General features: G+C 40.1%; 1 protein-coding gene across 1 annotated transcript in view; it reads left to right on the plus strand.

Annotated features, from left to right (window-relative positions):
• Positions 1 to 2,647: 2,647 nt before the first annotated feature.
• NID1 (nidogen 1) overlaps positions 2,648 to 17,633 on the plus strand; it is a 60,193-nt gene continuing 45,207 nt past the window's right edge. The window contains exons 1-3 of the mRNA XM_087718066.1: positions 2,648 to 2,895; positions 15,933 to 16,232; positions 16,979 to 17,208. Of these exons, the coding sequence (XP_087574192.1) occupies positions 2,701 to 2,895; positions 15,933 to 16,232; positions 16,979 to 17,208 (725 nt within the window). The 5' untranslated portion in view covers positions 2,648 to 2,700. The remainder of the gene's footprint in view (positions 2,896 to 15,932; positions 16,233 to 16,978; positions 17,209 to 17,633) is intronic.

Here is a 17,633-nt window from a genome sequence, read left to right on the forward strand (position 1 = left end):
AAACAATATAAGGGTATTTAAAACTCTATGTTTAATGCATTTTTTAAAGTTTCATTATTTTGGGAAGACAGTTTATTGTCATACTATAACTGTGATGACGAACCTATGGCACGTGAGCCGTCGACCCAGCTCGGCTCCACCCTGCATGAGTGCGCGCATCTCCCGGCCAGCTGATATTTGGGTCTCTGCTGCACACATGCAGGGGGTGGGGCACATGCAGTGGCCGCACATGCATGTGTAGGAGAGCAGGGGGTGCATGCACATGTGCGGGGGAGCGCAGGAGGCTTTTGCTCCCAGGAGGATGCAGGAAGGCTACAAAATGGGGTATGCGGGGTGTGGCGCGGCCCATTTTTGCTCCCAGGAAGCTGCAGGGAAGCCTAGTAGGCCCAATACGGGGTGTGGGGTCGCATGTGTATGCATGGGAGGGCAAGGGGAGTGGGGGGGGGTCTTGTACGAATGTGCAGGTGTCACACAGAGGTCGTGAAATGCATTATAGATACACTTTCGGTACACAACAACAAAAAGGTTAGCCATCACTGTACTATAACAAAGAAATGTACAGGATCTCAGGATTATATAGTCAAAGTTGTTCTTTCTTTGAGTCATAGATCTTGACAGTTTATGGTAGAAATAGTTTTCAGATTTGTCTTATTGGAGCTAGAATTCCCCAGCCAGCATGCTGGCTAGAGAATTCTGGTAGCTGAAGTCCAGACATTTAGTTATTAAGATTAAGAAACACTAGTCTACATAGAGCTAAAATTTCTTTTAGATCCTATTTTCCTATTCAATTTTGTTGCTTATTTTTGTGTATATACTGTACATATAGTATAATACATACAATACAGTTACCGTATTTCCAGCCTTAACACTTTAGGTATTTTATTTGACTTTAGGGAGTTCTGATTCCCAGTTTTGTTTTTAAGGACAATAACCACATGATTCCCAACAATTACACCGTTGAAGAAACAAAGATTGGAATAAAATTTACTACATTTTCTTGCAGAAAAGTCATAAACTCTGATCAGTTTTTGATATGCAAAAGAAAGCTCCGGGCTAGAGATTTTTTTAATTCCAAGGGCATGTCTTAGTAAATAACAGAGTAGGTCTCTCTCATGACTCAAGTAACATATCGAATATGTGCCATCTAAGATGATGGAAGTCCCATTGGCTTCTTCCATGCAAGTTTCCTACACCATTCGAAAATCACCTACACAGGATAAATCCCATCATCTCTGTTTTTCTATGAGCCGATACACTACATTTCTGACTATATTGAGGTACACACACACAGACACACAGAGAAATTTTCTACAGTACTTGTAAGATGAATGTTTTGCAACTTATGGACACTGTTTACACTATGAGTGGAAGTTGCCTCATCTTTGTTCTAAATAACTAAATTTTCTTCCTGCGGTTCTAGAGATTCATGGAGCTTTGACATCTTACATTTCTCCCCTTTATAAATAAGAGCTATGTGTGCAAGGAGGAAAATTACCCGGAAATGCAGCCTGCATGAACTGAAGACTGAGGGTAGAACAGAAAGTGAATATCTGTCAGCTGGAAGGAAGAAAGGATTTGCTTGTCCTGTTTTTCATTTGTCTTTAGATTGGTGGCAAAGGTGACAATACCTTGGCTTCATCTGGTTTTATTATGAAAGTAATTCTGGGCAGTGTACATAGCACTTAATTAAACAAACAATACTGTCAAATACTTCAAAAATGCAACATTGCATTGTTGTTAAAGTGTCTTAAGTCTAAGAGGAGCATTTGCCCCCCCCCCAGCACTTTTTCTACCAGGAGATGCTTTTCCAGATGCTTTTTTCTATTTAAAAAAAAAAGGGAAGGATGAAGCAAATCCACAAAGGAGAAGCGATCATCCTAACCCGAGCCATTAAATGATGGCAAACTGGGAGGGCTCATAATAAGGGACGGTTACTTTATCTGAGCTGCAAAAATTCGGAACGCTCAAAACAATTCTAGATGTCCAGCGGAAAACGAAACGGAGTTTTTCTGGCTAGAATACAATAGCAGAGTTGGAAGGGACCTTGGAGGTTTTCTAGTCCAACCCCCTGCCGAGGCAGGAAACCCTACATCACTTCAGGCAAATGGCTATCCAACATCTTCTTAAAGACTTCCCGTGTTGGGACATTCACAACTTCTGGAGGCAATTTGTTCCACTGGTTAATTGTTCTGTCAGGACATTTCTCCTTAGTTCTAAGTTGCACTTACATTTGATCGACTCTAGCGTAAATCCAGCCGGGCAGTTTCTCCAGCAAAAGGAAGGATGAGGAAAAAAAACATTTCTCGTTCCGTTAATTTATTTATTAATATGCAACCGTTCACGCAAGTAGGCGAGTAAGACACAGAAGAGCTCGTCTTACAGAAAGGGATCATAGGAGCTCGTGGAAGAAGGCGGGAAAGGGGACGGGGAAATGGGAGGAAGTTGAAGGATCCCACGCTTCGAATCGTTCTTTTATGGCTTGGAGTGGGGGAGTGAGGGGGGGGGAGGGAAGCCCAGGCAAGTCCTCGCCTTGCGATAGGGTAGCTTTTCTCCTCAATCCTCAATCGATTGGTCGGTTCCCCATTCTAGCGAACGCGTCCCCCTCCTCTCTTTCCTTCGCAGCCCCCAGCGGGGTTTAAAACTTGTAGCGCGTCCCGCCGCCTCGCCCTTGAGGCGACTGGAAGGAAAAAGCGCGGGACCATGAAGGGGCTGAGTCTGTGGGCGCTGCTGGCGCTGCTGGCGCCGGGGAGCTGCTCCCCTGGCGAGGGGCTCCTCTTCCCTTTCGGCTTGTCTCGGGGCGACCAGGCGTTGGAAGCGGGGGACGATGTCAGCTCCGCGCCTCTCTCGCTCGACACGCCGCTCCACTTCTACGGCTCGAGCGTCCGCTCCCTCTATGTAAGTGCCCGGGAGGCGAAAGGGAAGGGGATCGGGCTGGAAAAAGAGAGAGAGAGAGCTGGGAAGAGGAAGGGAAGGAGGGGCCGCGGGGAATGGATTCAAGCCAAAGACGAGGTCCTGAAGGATGTGGGGGCGAGGGGAGGGTCCCGGAATGCGATTTCCAAAGAAGGAGCGCGAGAGGATGGAGAAATGGGGGGGGGGGAGAAGGGGGAAGCGGAGTTGCTGTCACTGCGGGTGGAAGAGGCTGCTGCTACTGCTGCTACTCGAACTGCCAGCCAAGGAGGAGGAAGTCTGCTCTGATAAGCGGCTGCTTCATCCCTAAAAGGGAGAGGATGGCTGGCTTTGGTTGAAGGCATCAGGGTAGAAATCAGGAATCGTGAGTTCTTGTCCCGGCTTTAGGACCGAAGCCAACTGGGTGACCTTGGACTTTCTCTCAACCCTATCAAGCAGACAATGTCCAGCTCTGGAGGGTGGGGGGAAACTTCCCCAGAAAAAGGCAGGGACAAGTCCAAGTCCAAGAGGCAGTGGTGTATTAACCATTAAGCAGACTAAACATGTGCTTAGGGCACCAGGCCCAAGGGGGCACTACAAAGTTGAGAAAGAAAGAAAAACCCAATGAAGATTAGTACAGTATATACAAAGGAGGGGGGGCACTAAGATTTCTCAGTGCTTAGGGCACCAGTGAGTCTTAATCCACCACTGCCAAGAGGTTTCCAGGAGTCCAAAAACTGACTTGAATCGGAAAGTCTGAGAAATTAAAATCTTCCATATTGATCCTCCATAAAGCTAAGTAGATGTCTATCTCAAGAGACAGTTTTCCTTTGCTTGTTGGTTCTTTGAGTTGAGATTCTCTGGTCCCTATTACAGAGGCATGACTGCCGTTGGGTTGTGTCTTGGGCAAGGAGCGCTCTTGCCTATGTTCAGGGCCATTTTATCCTTCCATCTGAATTGAATGTAATTCTACATGAGTCCATGTAGCTTGCAGTTACTGTAAGTCTCATAATTCAAACCGATTCCCCAAGTCAAAACCTGGAGTATGGATTTTAAATAAGAATTCCTAATAAAGAAGAAACTTCTATGTTCTTTGTAGCTATTCTCCATCAGGTTATTCTAAACCGAACTGTGTCCCTTGAATTTCTGTGAACCAGGGGTGATCTGATATAAGTAGAATTTTTTCAATAAAATGTCAATGCTTGAGAAATTGCATGGAATATCAGAAAAAGAAATTATTCAGGAGGAAAGCAACGAGATGTTTTGGGTGCCGTGGGAAGGATTTGTTCTGAGTTGTTTTGGCAATTAGGATAGACTTTTGCTAATTCCAAGCAAAATAGAAAGCAGATGTCCTTTGTTTTCTTTTTTCCAAGATTCACAATCCTAACTAGAAAAGGAGTTGTTACTATCATTTCAGCAGTTGAATCCACTGAAGTTGCAGGTCATGCAAATAAAGTAATGTTCATGCATGTCAGCACAAAAAGCAGACCCTGTTCTGTTCTAAATATTTACATTCCTTTCTTAGTACAGTTCAAGCCACAGATCTAATCCATGATTATTCTTTCATGCTGATTACTAGCTTGATTTGATCTGATCTTGGTTTTTCTCAGCATGGTGAGGATTGGAACAATGATAGGAGTAGGTCATCTTGCTTTTCTTCTTGTGCTTAAAATTGAAAGCTTTCAGAATATGTGGATTTGTTATATTCAGGCACATTCTGATCTCATTCAAACAGCCAAATCCCATAAAATGCTTTCAAATAGGTGGTCGCACTTAGTTGACTGTGACTGTTCTTGAAAAAGTTAAGCAGAGATGCATACAGATAATCCTTGACCTACGACCACAATTGAGCCCAAAATTTCTGTTGTTTAGTGAGACATTTGTTAAGTGAGTTTTGTCCCATTTTATGACCTTTCTTGCTGTACATGTTAAATGAATCACTGCAGTTGATAAGTTAATAACATGGCTGTTAAGTGAATCTGTCTTCCCCATTGATTTTACTTGGCAAAGGGTTGCAAAAGGAAATCACATGACCATGGGACACAGCAAATGTCATAAGTATGAACCCATTGGTAAGCATCTGAATTTTGATCACACAATCATGGGAATACTACAAAGGTCAGAAGTGTGAAAAACAGTCATGTCACTTTTTAAAGTGTCGTTGTAACTTTAAATGATCACAAAATGAATTGTTGTAAGTGAAGGATTACATGTATTTGGATGGGAAGCCATTGGGAAATCCTAGGTTTGTAAGCTGGAGTTGAAAAAAAATCCCAGAGGTAGTTAAACTCTTTCCATATTGTTACCATATGGATGTATTGCTGAAGTCACCAGAAATTCAGCTTGATGATAAGGAAATCTTACAGTAGCAAGTAATGAAAGGCATTTATTTAGAGATTGTGTATGCCATTTTCATAAAGCTGTGTCATTCATTCATTCTTTCATTCATTCATTTTTTGAATAAATTTTCAGGAAATCCAAGGTTTACACCTGAGGTGTCCTACACTGGCAACTTTAACATTTGTATATTTATATTTATAAATGGAATATTTATACATGTTCAGCATATCTCATAAAATTAGGGACTGAAATAACCAAGAATAAAGTACGAATATGAAGCAGCATGAAAATATGGAATAAGATAAAGACTCAACAGTTGACATGTATGGCAAAGAAGAATTCTTCATCTGATGGCACATAAAAGACAGTACCATGTCTTTTGTGAGCAACTCCATTCTGGTTGGGGAATTCTGGGAGTTGAAGTCCACAAGTCATAAAGTTGCCCAGGTTAGACACCCTTGGTTACCCTATTTTTCAAAGTAGTTTGGTAGACCAAGGTGTTTAAGGGATGACTGTCTTCCATTTAACATGCCTGTATATAAGTTCAATGTATCAGCCCTGTAAATCTTCCCAGTAGAAGAGGAGCTGATACATTATATATACCAGTCAAGACCTGGATTTTTTGGGAGGTTTTATGTTAATGTTTATGATAGTGATTCCATTGCAGTTGAAGAATTTATCTGTCAGAATCTGCTCATCAGGCATCTTCAGTACTGTCTTTTATATGCTATCAGATGAAGAATTCTTCATATTTCCATATTTTCATGCTGCGTCATATTCCTCCATTATTCTTGGTTATTTGAATTACTAATTTTATGAGATATTCTGAACATTTATAAATCTGGTTCTTTTTAATTTAGAAAAATTAGAAAAAGTATATAAAAGTATTGCAGGTCACAACATTGCTGTAAAGCTCCCAATAGCTACTAGACAATGTAAATACTGTATTGACCTATAATGAAGCTGCTGGAAATTGCAATGAACGGTTCCTGGGGCAGAAGCGACCTTATGTGCACATGCAACAGCTGTTTGGCTTTAAGACCATGGAGCACTCTGCCAGGATCCATTAATTCCAAAAGACAGAAGGAAGGAATAACAAGTTTAGGAGTATACAAATCATTTACATCTTTTTTCTAATAGTAAACTATCAGCTGTTGTGTGCAGCTTTGTTCTAGTTTCAACAAAGATTCTAATCTAGCTAATCTGTGTTTGAGAGTCTTCTGCTGAGTGTGGACAAGCTAAATCTTGAAAGTATCAGGGGTGTGATTTACTATTGATGCTAGTTGGGAGTCTCACAAAATGTTCTGCTGTTGTTTATTGGGAAACACAAGCAGGATAATGCTGTTGAACTTGTAAGACCTACTTGGAAATTTTTATAGCACGTGATAGGTAATTTTGGGCCACACAATGCTGGGCTAGAGAGACCTTCCATCTGATTGAATATACTTCTGATGTTTGTGAGTAATGACTTTCAATCCACATGTAAGCAACAGCTGCAACTAAAATATCAGCTTTGGGTTTCTCTCCATGTGTTCTACTTAGAATGGCATACAATCAGGCCAAAGCATGAGTATAGCAGGCACAGTGCACCAAATGGACCTAGTTAGGACCCCAAATTTTATTGCCAGTGAATCCAACAAGTACTGTGCCCCCCTTATGGCATACCTTATTAAACTTAAAATACCTAAACACTAAAAGACCTTTACTTTGGCATAATGTCATGCCCTCCCCTCAAGATGTGTTCAAAGACCAATATAGAAAGATTCCTTACCCAGAGAGACAATGCCCTTGAGACTCTGGATACACAGAAACAACAGAGCATGTGCTCCTCCAGTGCCTGTATTGTAGAGACATTCATATTAGCTTCATTACACCATCACTGATACCTAGGGTATATGGGGCAATTTATATCACCCTGCTGCTTTCAGCACCTTCCTACCAAGCAGTTTGAAAGCTTGAAAATATAAGTAGATTAATATGAATCACTTTGGTGGTGAAGTAACAGAGTTCTATGTATATTGGGCGTATAATAATACTGGTCACATGACCATGGGAATTGTTTTTGGGCAACGCTGACTCCCTCGGCCAAGAAAGTGAGATGAGCATCGAGCCCTAGAGACAATCACAACTGACAGGGATTACTGTTACCTTTTGTTGCTTTCAGATACAATGTTGCAAGGGTCTGTGCTGTATAGCTCAAAATTCTAGTTGAGCACCTAGTTGTCCATATTAGAGTACTCTGTAGCCTGAAAACCTCCTTTTAAGAATCATTGTGCTACAACTGCAAGATGCATGTATAGAGGAACAGTGCTGAACTAATTAATCACAGTAGCCAATCAAGGATCCTGTTGTACATCTCTCGAAGTCCAACACCAACAAGATTTGGCCAACTATGGTGGATGATCCTTCAAGAATTTAATGCAGGAGATAATGTAAGAAAGAAAGAAATATCTTCTTTGCAGGTCATTGGTGACCTGTGGAAGCCCACTATTTAATCCTCCTCATGTTCGCTAGCCAGAGCCACATATACCACATGCCTATGCCCACTTAGCAGTCAGCTAGCCAGAGTCTGTTCACCACCTCACTTCTGTGGTAGTTTTGCTCTGATCTTCAGAGAATGTTTGTTCGGCTCCATGACTGCTAAGTTGCGGCTTCCGTGTAGCTGTAGGACAGTGATGGCTAACCTTTTCGGCATCAAGTGCAGAGGTGGGTTTCTGCCGGTTCACCTCAGATCAGGCGAACTGGTAGTGGCGGCAGTGGGAGGCTCCACCCACCTGCCTGGACACTTCTGCGCATGCGCAGAAGCATTGTGTGAGTGAATCGGTAGTAAAATAAATTGAAACCCACCACTGACCAAGTGCTGAAACATACTGGAGAACTGGAATCTGAAAGAGAGCATGAAGAACAGCTGGCCGATGTGCATGTGTGCAACGGAACCCAGAAGAACATCTGGCCGCTGCATGCATGTGCAGTGTGTGCGTGATGAAACCTGGAAAAGCAGCTGGCGATGGTACTCTCAGGATTAGCTCATAAATCATAAATTCTAAAGGACTTGGCTGGACTGCAGCGAGTTCAGGATTTCATGGATGCATGAATTATGTTCTGGATTCTTGAGAGGGTGCAATTCTCTGACTGCACATGCCTGTTCTTCTCCCTCCTACATTAAGATGTATTGAAGAGGCTCATTTCTGTGGACCACTGTTGGGAATCATAAATTACACAGGGACATAGGAAAATAACAGATATGGAATATATTTGCTCTGAATAAATCTTCTTTATTCCTATGCATCAGTGGTGGGATTCAATTTTTTTTACTACTGGTTCTGTGAGCGTGGCTTTGTGGGCATGGCATAGCTTTGTGGGCATAGCAATGGAAGGATACTGTAAAATTTCCATTCCCTCCCCACTCCAGGGGAATGTTACTGCAAAATTCTCATTTTCTCCCAATCAACTGGGACTCGGGAGGCAGAGAATAGATGGGGGCAGGGCCAGTCAGAGATGGTATTTACCAGTTCGCTGAACTACTCAAGATTTCTGCTACCGGTTCTCCAGAACTGGCCAGAACCTGATGAATACCACCTCTGCTATGCATCACTAATGTAAAGTACAATTTTCTACAAGCCTTCCTTGGAAATCACTCTGGAGAAAACTTCTTGGAGTCACTTAGATTTTCTACAAAAGTAATACAGTGCATTAGAATTGGTCTTTGGGACAATAGATTTTGGAAAATCTATTCAGAGAATTGTTTCTCATTGTCATTGCAATTAAGTGGGACAACGCATATCAGAACAAGCAAACATGAATTGCAGAATGAATTGTTAGTATATTAAAATATTTCATTTAATTGTTAATAGATTTGTAAGTGGGTGTCTTCAATTCCATTTTTGAAACTAATGATCACTTCGCCTTACACTTAGATCATTATAACATGAGTTTGTTTGCATAATGTCCAAAATGGAGAACAGTCTTTTGTTCACCCCATACCTACCCATCTGTATGTAAAACCTCTGTTCTGGAAATGCACTTGTTCATGGGAAATGCAGATGAAGGGGCGGGAGTCAATTTCTGTGTTAGAGGAGAGCATCGTATTCAACTAAATAGGTGTGGAAAGCATGTATATTTTAAAACGTTACCTGCATTTTCAGCTACAGTAACATTTTAATACAAATCCATTCATTATGAAAGCAAACAGGAAACTGCTGTGCCCTGAATGAGATAATTGACTCCTATAGTCACTGTTATTTGTTTTGGTAAGCAATAACTCCTTATAATTTGAGATTAAAAACCTCTCCTTACCCTGCCTGCCCTGATTTTTGCAAACTGTTTAAATGCCAAGTTTTAATTGCAAGTTCTGCTGTGTACAAAGTTGTGTCCCTTCTGTCACAACCGAAGTATAGCTTCTTGATATTATAGTAATGGACTATGGCTCATGTATGTAGTGATGTCCTTCTACTGTGTGATATGATTGACATTCATAATAAGAATGTCTAGTTTAAAACACTGGACAAATTCCTCTAGCTAATTGAGGCAGAACTACGTATAGTCTATGCAAGAGACATCTTTATTTACAAATGTAACTTACAGTAGTACTTAAAAGTTTATGAATTCTTTTGGATGTTCAATATTTCTGCATAAATTTGACCTAAAATGTGACCTGTTTTCTGCACAGGTCCTAAAACTAGATAGAGCATCCAAATAAACAAATTAAAAAAACCATCATACTTGTCCATTTATTCACTAAGGAGAATGATCCAGAAAACAACTTGAAGAATAACAAGGGTTGGCGCCATATGGACATATGTTGTTCCATAAAGTAGAGACATCAACAAATGAGACGTACTTCACATCTATGAACATGACGCAGAATGGAATGAGAGAAATGGGAACATCTGTAGTTTGATTGGCTGTTCATTGAGATGAATCTAAATTTATTAGGATCAAATCCAATTTATTACTCATCACATCTGTTTGTTCAGACCAGAAAAAGATGCAGCTGCTTTATTGCTTCAAAAGAAGGCTGTCAAAAAATATCGCTTTCAAAATTTTTGAAGAGCCTTGGTTTTGAACTTCCATGGCTTCAACATATGTTTATGTTTATTTGTTACATTTATTGGACACCCACCTTACTACAGGGCAACTTTGCTCAGCTTATAAAGTTAAAAATAAAACTACAAAACCTATACAAATAAAATACTATAAAATACAAATACTTAATATTTGTAAGCATATGAGTAATAAATGTTAAAATCACAAATGATTCCATCTTAGTGATTGTAAAATTAAGTATTTTACTTCTTTTTGTGCTGCAGAATTTGGATTTGTAGCCTGGGTACAGAAATTTTATTTATTTATTTTGGGTAGAGCACCATATAAAGCAGAATACAGATAACAGCAATAGAAATTCAAAAACACAATAAGAGAAATGAGACATAACATTGTGACTTTCTAACATGATAATTGGCCCTTCCTGTGTTCCAAGTGAAGAGGAACCTGTTTCCACATCAGTGAATATTCTATGAAAGAATCAAATGGAGGCATTTGACTAACAACAGCACTTAGATTTAGGCAGATAGAAAACTTTGATAGTTATTTTCTTATCCAAAGCAAAGCCTGGATTAGCTGTCTCATTTCAAAGAACAATTATTCTTCTGTGGCTAATCAGTATCTGATAATGAATAGGGAGAAGTTAATGTCCCAGCTTTTATAAAGCATAGCGTTATATTAGTATTTTTGTTACTCTTGAGTCATTAAAGATATCTGATGACGAGATGGATGAATAGTAATCTTTTTTAGCTACAGTAGTTTACACAATTGGAGCAGATTCTTAAATGTTTATTCAGTGACATAAAATTATCTCTTTTACAACTTATCAAACACTCTATTTTTGAAGTTTTTAGTATTTAATCAATGAATAAATTTTGTCATTTTGAATTAAATCAAGGAAATTATGTTTAAGGTAAGATATGATCTTCCGAGGTGGTATGAATAATGGGGAAACCTAATTCTGGAGTTGAGGGATCTATTTATTCCTATCTCCAGTTTGAAGTTAAGAAATCATTGCAAAATTCCTTTATGATGTCACTTCTACAACGATATGACCCCATCATAAATCAGCTAGAAATGTTTAACAAAAAATGTTTCTGTTACTTATTAAATATTCCTACTCACTGATATTAGTGTGATATCACTGATATCAGAATGCTTTTTATAAATATCCTTGAATCACAACTTCTGGCCTTTGAAAGATGTAGCATTGGTTTTCTTACCAGACAACCTAACTGGTTGTTATCTGTTTGGCATCCTGTATATATTTATCCAGAAGCATTACAGCTGCATCTGTTTGAGAAGATTCTTCTCAGTCCTTCTGGGAAAGTATGACTATAGAAATTATCTTATCTTGGTAAGGAAATGCCAGAGTTGTAAAGTAAATAGCAAAGATGGAATCTTTTCTGTTTTCTTTTGACATCCTTATAAGGTTTGTGCCTCATAGTCAAGTAACAGAATACTGAAAGCAGAAGCCTGCTAAATTAGCATCTATAGTGCAATATACATATGAGGCTAAGGAAAATAGTAGGATGGATTGTACTGGGGGAGGTAGACATAGTGATTTATTATTCTAAGATAAAATGTGATTTGACTGTACTTGGCTTAGCATGTGCAATGAATTCAGCCATTATTGTCTACAAATCATTGTTTTTGTTTTAGCATGAAGTGTATTAATAACAGTGACGTGCGGTGAGGTTTATGCCTGGTGAGGCTCAGCTGGGCATCCTTTTGCAAAGCCTCGGCGGGGGGGGGAATTTGCGGCCTCGGCGGGGGGGGCACTTTGCATCGCAGGAGCCGCCAAGCGCCCGGGTCTGCAGCAAAGGCGCTCGGCGGCTCCCATGATGCAAAGTGCCCTGCCGCCCACCCGCTGACCCGGCCTGCGGCCGCTGCTTCTCCAAGCTCCGCCGCTTGAAGTCTCGAATCGCCTCTGGGGAACAGCTGAGTGAGAAGCGGAGCGAAGATTCTCCGTGGCCTCCCGGCGCTGCGCAGAACCTCTGCGCAGCGCTGGGAGGCCACAGAGAAGCTTCGCTCTGCTTCTCACTCAGCCTTCCCCCAGAGGCGATCCGAGACTTCCAGTGGCGGAGCTTGGAGAAGCAGCGGCCGCAGGCCGGGTCAGCGGGTGGGCGGCGTGGCACTTTGCATCGTGGGAGCCGCCAAGCGCCCAGGTCTGCAGTAAAGGCGCTTGGCAGCTCCCGCGATGCAAAGTGCCCGTCTCCACAAGAAAGAAGCGAGGGCTTCTTCTGCCTGGCTCTTGTTGTAAGGAAACCCCCGGCTGGCTGAAATGCGCGGACATTTCCAGCCACCCACAGGGGGACTAGGAGGGAAGGAGTCGCTCCTCGGGAGTCTATCTAGCCAGCAGCCCCAGGAGACACCCCCCACCCCCCAGAGAAGAATTGGGGCCACCAAAGCTCCCACACCCACCCACCTTTGGGATGCAAGAGACAGCAAGGCTTGCAGCGAAGGGAATCTGGACCCTGGGAAGGTTGGGGAAGGGTGAAGAGCGAGCCTCCTCCTTCTCCCCCACTCCTCTCTCCTCTGAAGCGCGCCCTCCAAAATAACCCGCCCAACGTAAGCGTGCTCAAGAAGACATGATTGGCTGCTTCCAGATCAGGAGGCGGGAGAATTAGTGCCTCTTTTCCATCTGAACTTCTTTGCCTTTTAACTCTTTCTTAACTTTTAGAAGGTGAAAAATTCCTTATGGAAAAGAGGCCCCGAGTTCTCTCGCCTCCTGCTTTGGTTAACACTAAGCAGACACCAAGCCACTGTGACTTGGAATCTGGTAGCAACTATCTTGGCTTTAATTATTAAAAAAAAATATTTAAATTTCTTTTCTTTTCCTGAGGAGAGTGATGAGGCTCCGCCTCCCTTGCCTCTAGTGACTGCACGTCCCTGATTAATAAACCATATATAGCTTTTGGTTTAGCATAGGGTGAGAAACTCAAACAGTACAATGATGTGATATCAAGTCACATTCTAAAAGTAATTGTACTACAAACAAGTATTTTTAGTTGTTGATATCGTTGATTTAAGTTAATTAGTTTAATGTCATGGTTCTGAGTAATGGCCCCAATCAATTCAGGACTCCTGAGACTGTGGTTTTCTCAAAGATCCATTTTATTGGGTACATCATATCGGCATGTTCAGATGTGAAACCAACTCTAAATATTTCCTGTGTTTTGTCATAATGAAAGAAATAGACATCCCCCCACCCCCCTAGTGTCACAGGTCACGTTAGCCAACCAAGTAGATGGCAGTCTGCTCAGTTACTCCCTCCGGCCATTGAGAACTCTCATTGAGTCAATCTTGATTCCCATGGGCCTTATCGCTGTTATGTCTGGCACATGGGAGGAAAATATCTCACCCCATAGTTACCCCTCCCCCCATAAATGGCAACATAAAAAAGAATATGGCTTCAACTAAAATCATTTTGAGAGCTGATATTTTACTTCTCTGGACCACCAGGAGGCAGTACTTGATAAATTTCATCCTAAAGAGAGCTGAGGTGGCGCAGTGGTTAGAGTGCAGTACTGCAGGCTACTTCAGCTGACTGCTAGCTGCACTTTGGCAGTTCAAATCTCACTGGCTCAAGATTGACTCAGCCTTCCATCCTTCCGAAGTGGGTAAATTGAGGACCCAGATTGTTGGGGGCAATATGTTGACTCAGTATACCGCTTGGAGAGGGCTGTAAAAGCACCATGAAGCGGTATATAAGTCTATATTCTATTGCTATTGCTAAATTCGGACTTGTCAAATGTATGTAGCTAAATCTTTTCTCTGTACTGGGAATTAAAATATGTGAATTATATAAACCACTCTAATACTGAAGATGAAAACAACAACAACAAATCAATCTGAGGGAATGGCATTTACAATATTAACTACAGTAAATATGGGAAGAATAATCTGATAGAGATTTCCCTTCCGCCAGTCATGCTATTAAATAAAAATGAGTCTATAGACATTTGTTAGACAATGAAGCACACAATTCTCCTAAGTGTATGGAATTGCAGATTAACAAAATGAGGAAGAACACTGAAGTGGTGGACCAGACAGTGATGTTTCAAGGAAAACATGATGCGTAATCATATTAAATTTACAACTACATTATTCTTTTTAAAAGAAAGCAGTTCTTTGTAAACAGAAAAATAGCACATCAGGGACCAGGATTCCACTCTCACCAATAGGGAAGCATACAAAATAAAAATGTAAAACCAGGACTTTTTTGGAAGAAAAGGGGAACAATCACATCAAAGCAAAGCAAATGAAGGCGGGGATTTACTTTAGCTTAGCAGGATGTGTCAAAAGATTCTCAATGGTAGGTCAAATAAAGCGCCAGTTATGTCATGCACTTGCTTAAAAAGAAATTAAAAATATTTTTAGGCTTTGTTAACAGAAACATAGTGTCCATATCATGAATGCCTAAAAAAAATCAAGATAGAATTTCTGAACACATAGACTATATCCCTTCCTCCTCCACAGCTGAACCTGTGAAACCTAAAGAGAAACCATAAAGGTGTCTTTTAACTAAGACACTTTAAATAAATCAACCTTAACTCTCTAGTACATGATCCAAAATCATCTGAAATTAAAATTTCCCTCAAACATATTTCATACCGCACAAAGACTCAGAAGTTTGTAATGTCTGAAAAGAGCTATAGCTCCACTCTGATCAAATCAATGCTGAACTATGCGGAATACAATTATTAAATTTTACTCTTCATTGCAATTATATTAAAGGAATTTATTTAATTTGACTTGGAGTAGTGGAATGCTGGTTTCTATTATTTGAGTCTAGTTATATATTTCCTGACTGTTCTATACATTTAATGCTATAAGTGAAGTTGCTACCCAAGATAGTTGTCAGGCCTGCAGCGGTTCCTTTAAGAATCTTTGGCCTGCCACACTCTTATTAAGGGGGGGATTTAGCAAAGGGTAGAATGTGTTGTTTTCAAAATAAGAAATTACTTCCTAGAAGCTCAAGGTCATCTTTTGTCTCCCAAACCTTTACACCTGGACAGAAGCAGTTAGGTGTAGATGCCAGCGTGGAAGAAGAAGATTGAACCATGTGATGGACTGTGGGTGTGGGGGCAAGATCATGAACTTTTAACTGGGTGGGATTCTGATGTAATTTCCAGAGTCGGAATCCCATAGCACTATGCCAACATGCCTGCTTTATTAAATTGGAACTTTAAGCATAGTTTTGGCTTCGTCTCTGATTTAATTTTACATGGTATTTGGAACGCTTACGATAGTATCATACAAAAAATGAAAGTGTTGAGTGTTGAATGAACTAAATTAAAAAACCCATATTATGATAACTGTATATCTTTAGGCCAACCGGGAGAATACATTAAGATGTGTGCTTTTGACTCCTTCATCAAGCTAGATGATAAAAAGAATGTTATCTGCTATGGCCTTAAGTTTGAATAAGGATTACAAATATTCAGGTTAGGCTCTGCCATGCTGTGATGGTTTCAGGTTGTATTTTGGACTGCACTCAAGCACCAGTCCTTCATTTTGGAAAATACACAATCTGCCTATTATTCAGATAGGCAAATTTTCTTAGATATTTTATATTTTCAAAAAGGGAGGTAAGCATTGTTTGATTGCATTATATCCAAGCATTTGCAACATATACATATACATTTTCTTTTAACTAGGTTCTTACTAATGGCATCATAGCAGTGAGTAAGCCATCAAGAGAAGATGAATATCTTGGTCAATTTCCTCTTAGTTTTGGAGGTATTGCTCCCTTTTATGCTGACTTGGATACTACAGGTGGATATGGAAATGTGTATTACAGGGAAGATTCTTCCCCTGAGATCCTCCAGCTTGCTACCATGTACATCAAAAGGGGTTTTCCAAATACTACCTTTGATCCAGAGAGTGTTGTCATTGTTACCTGGGATTCTGTGGCTCCTTATGTAAGATCTGGACAAGACGCTACTTTAGAAGTGAAGGTAAGCAGGCGAAAGTCTAGTACTGAAAAAAAATCATTCATTGACTATTTTTTAATGCTGAAAGTGTAGATGATTCTGTGCATGCTTACTGAAAATTAATTCCCACTGAAACCACATGTTTTTATCTCCTCGGAAATAGATTTAGAGTACAACCCTAAAGTGGAATTAATTATACACATACACACACATCAGGAAAACAAGGCTCTCTTCATCTAAATGTGTTTTAATTAATTTAACTTTAATTACATTTTGTTTTTACACTTGAACACTGTTTTGTTTATTATTTCTTTATTGCTTTGAGATATTTTGGAAATAGAATAAAACAGTTTAATAAATAACGACTTATGAAAGGGAGTTTGCTCATTTCTGAATTATACTACTTTGTGATGTTCGGTGCTTAGAGAAAAACTTGCTTTGGCATGAACAATTTAATGTTTCTTATAAAAATTCTAAATTTTCTAGCTTTTTTTCTTTAAAGTCTTGATTCTGTATTCCAGTTTTTCTTAACTTGGAACTTTCAGAAACTCCCAGAATTTCTAGCCTGCATGGGAATATGGAATTCCATGCTAGCTAGGAATTCTGGGAACTTGAAATTCAGTGGAACTGGAGCATGCTAAGTTGGGTAAGCTTATTATTGTCTTCTGCAATAAATAATTAATCTGGCTTGTTTTATGAAATGTATATCATTCAGGTGTTTAATTATTTTTTAAATTTTTTTTCAAATGAAATTTAAATCTTCCCCGCAGAGAAACACATTCCAGGCTGTTTTAGCCTCTTCTGATGCTAGTTCCTATGCGGTTTTCCTTTATCCAGAAGATGGTTTGCAGTTCTATAGTACACATTCCAAAAATGATAACATAGTTGTCCCAGCAACGGTTGGCTTCAGCCAACCTTCTACAAATTACTTCTTATGGGTGAAAGCTGGATCATACAATATAATTGCTAATGATGAAGAGATCCTTAGGAACCTGGGCAAGTATGTGGTTTTCATTATTTTTTCCAAAATAATTTTCTATTTTCTAGTAATTCTATAAATCTTAATGGTAATCTTCAATGAATAAAATGTTACTCTTTAATTTGCATCACATGAAGGACCCAGAAATTGTAGGTGGAAAATACTGATAGCTACTAATGTATAATGTGCCCAATCCTTTTCGTATTGTAAGAGACAGTTGGTTTTTTTAAAAAAAAGAATAGTCTAAAATGGACAACTAAGACAAAAAGAGATAGAGGAGGAAGAAGTATGGTGGTATCAGTGTGTGTGAACATATTAGATGTCCTTACATACATTACTTAGAGGTTACAGAACCTGTTCATTACATGTAAGTAGTATTTCATATTGGAAACTGTAAGGGTGTATTCAGAGCTAATCTGAAGCAATGTGTTGCTGAAATAAGTGCC

Source organism: Thamnophis sirtalis, unplaced genomic scaffold (assembly GCF_051295495.1).
Source record: "Thamnophis sirtalis isolate CommonGarterSnake01/CBP01778 unplaced genomic scaffold, rThaSir2_p1.2 scaffold_6, whole genome shotgun sequence".
Taxonomy (NCBI): Eukaryota; Metazoa; Chordata; class Lepidosauria; order Squamata; family Natricidae; genus Thamnophis; species Thamnophis sirtalis.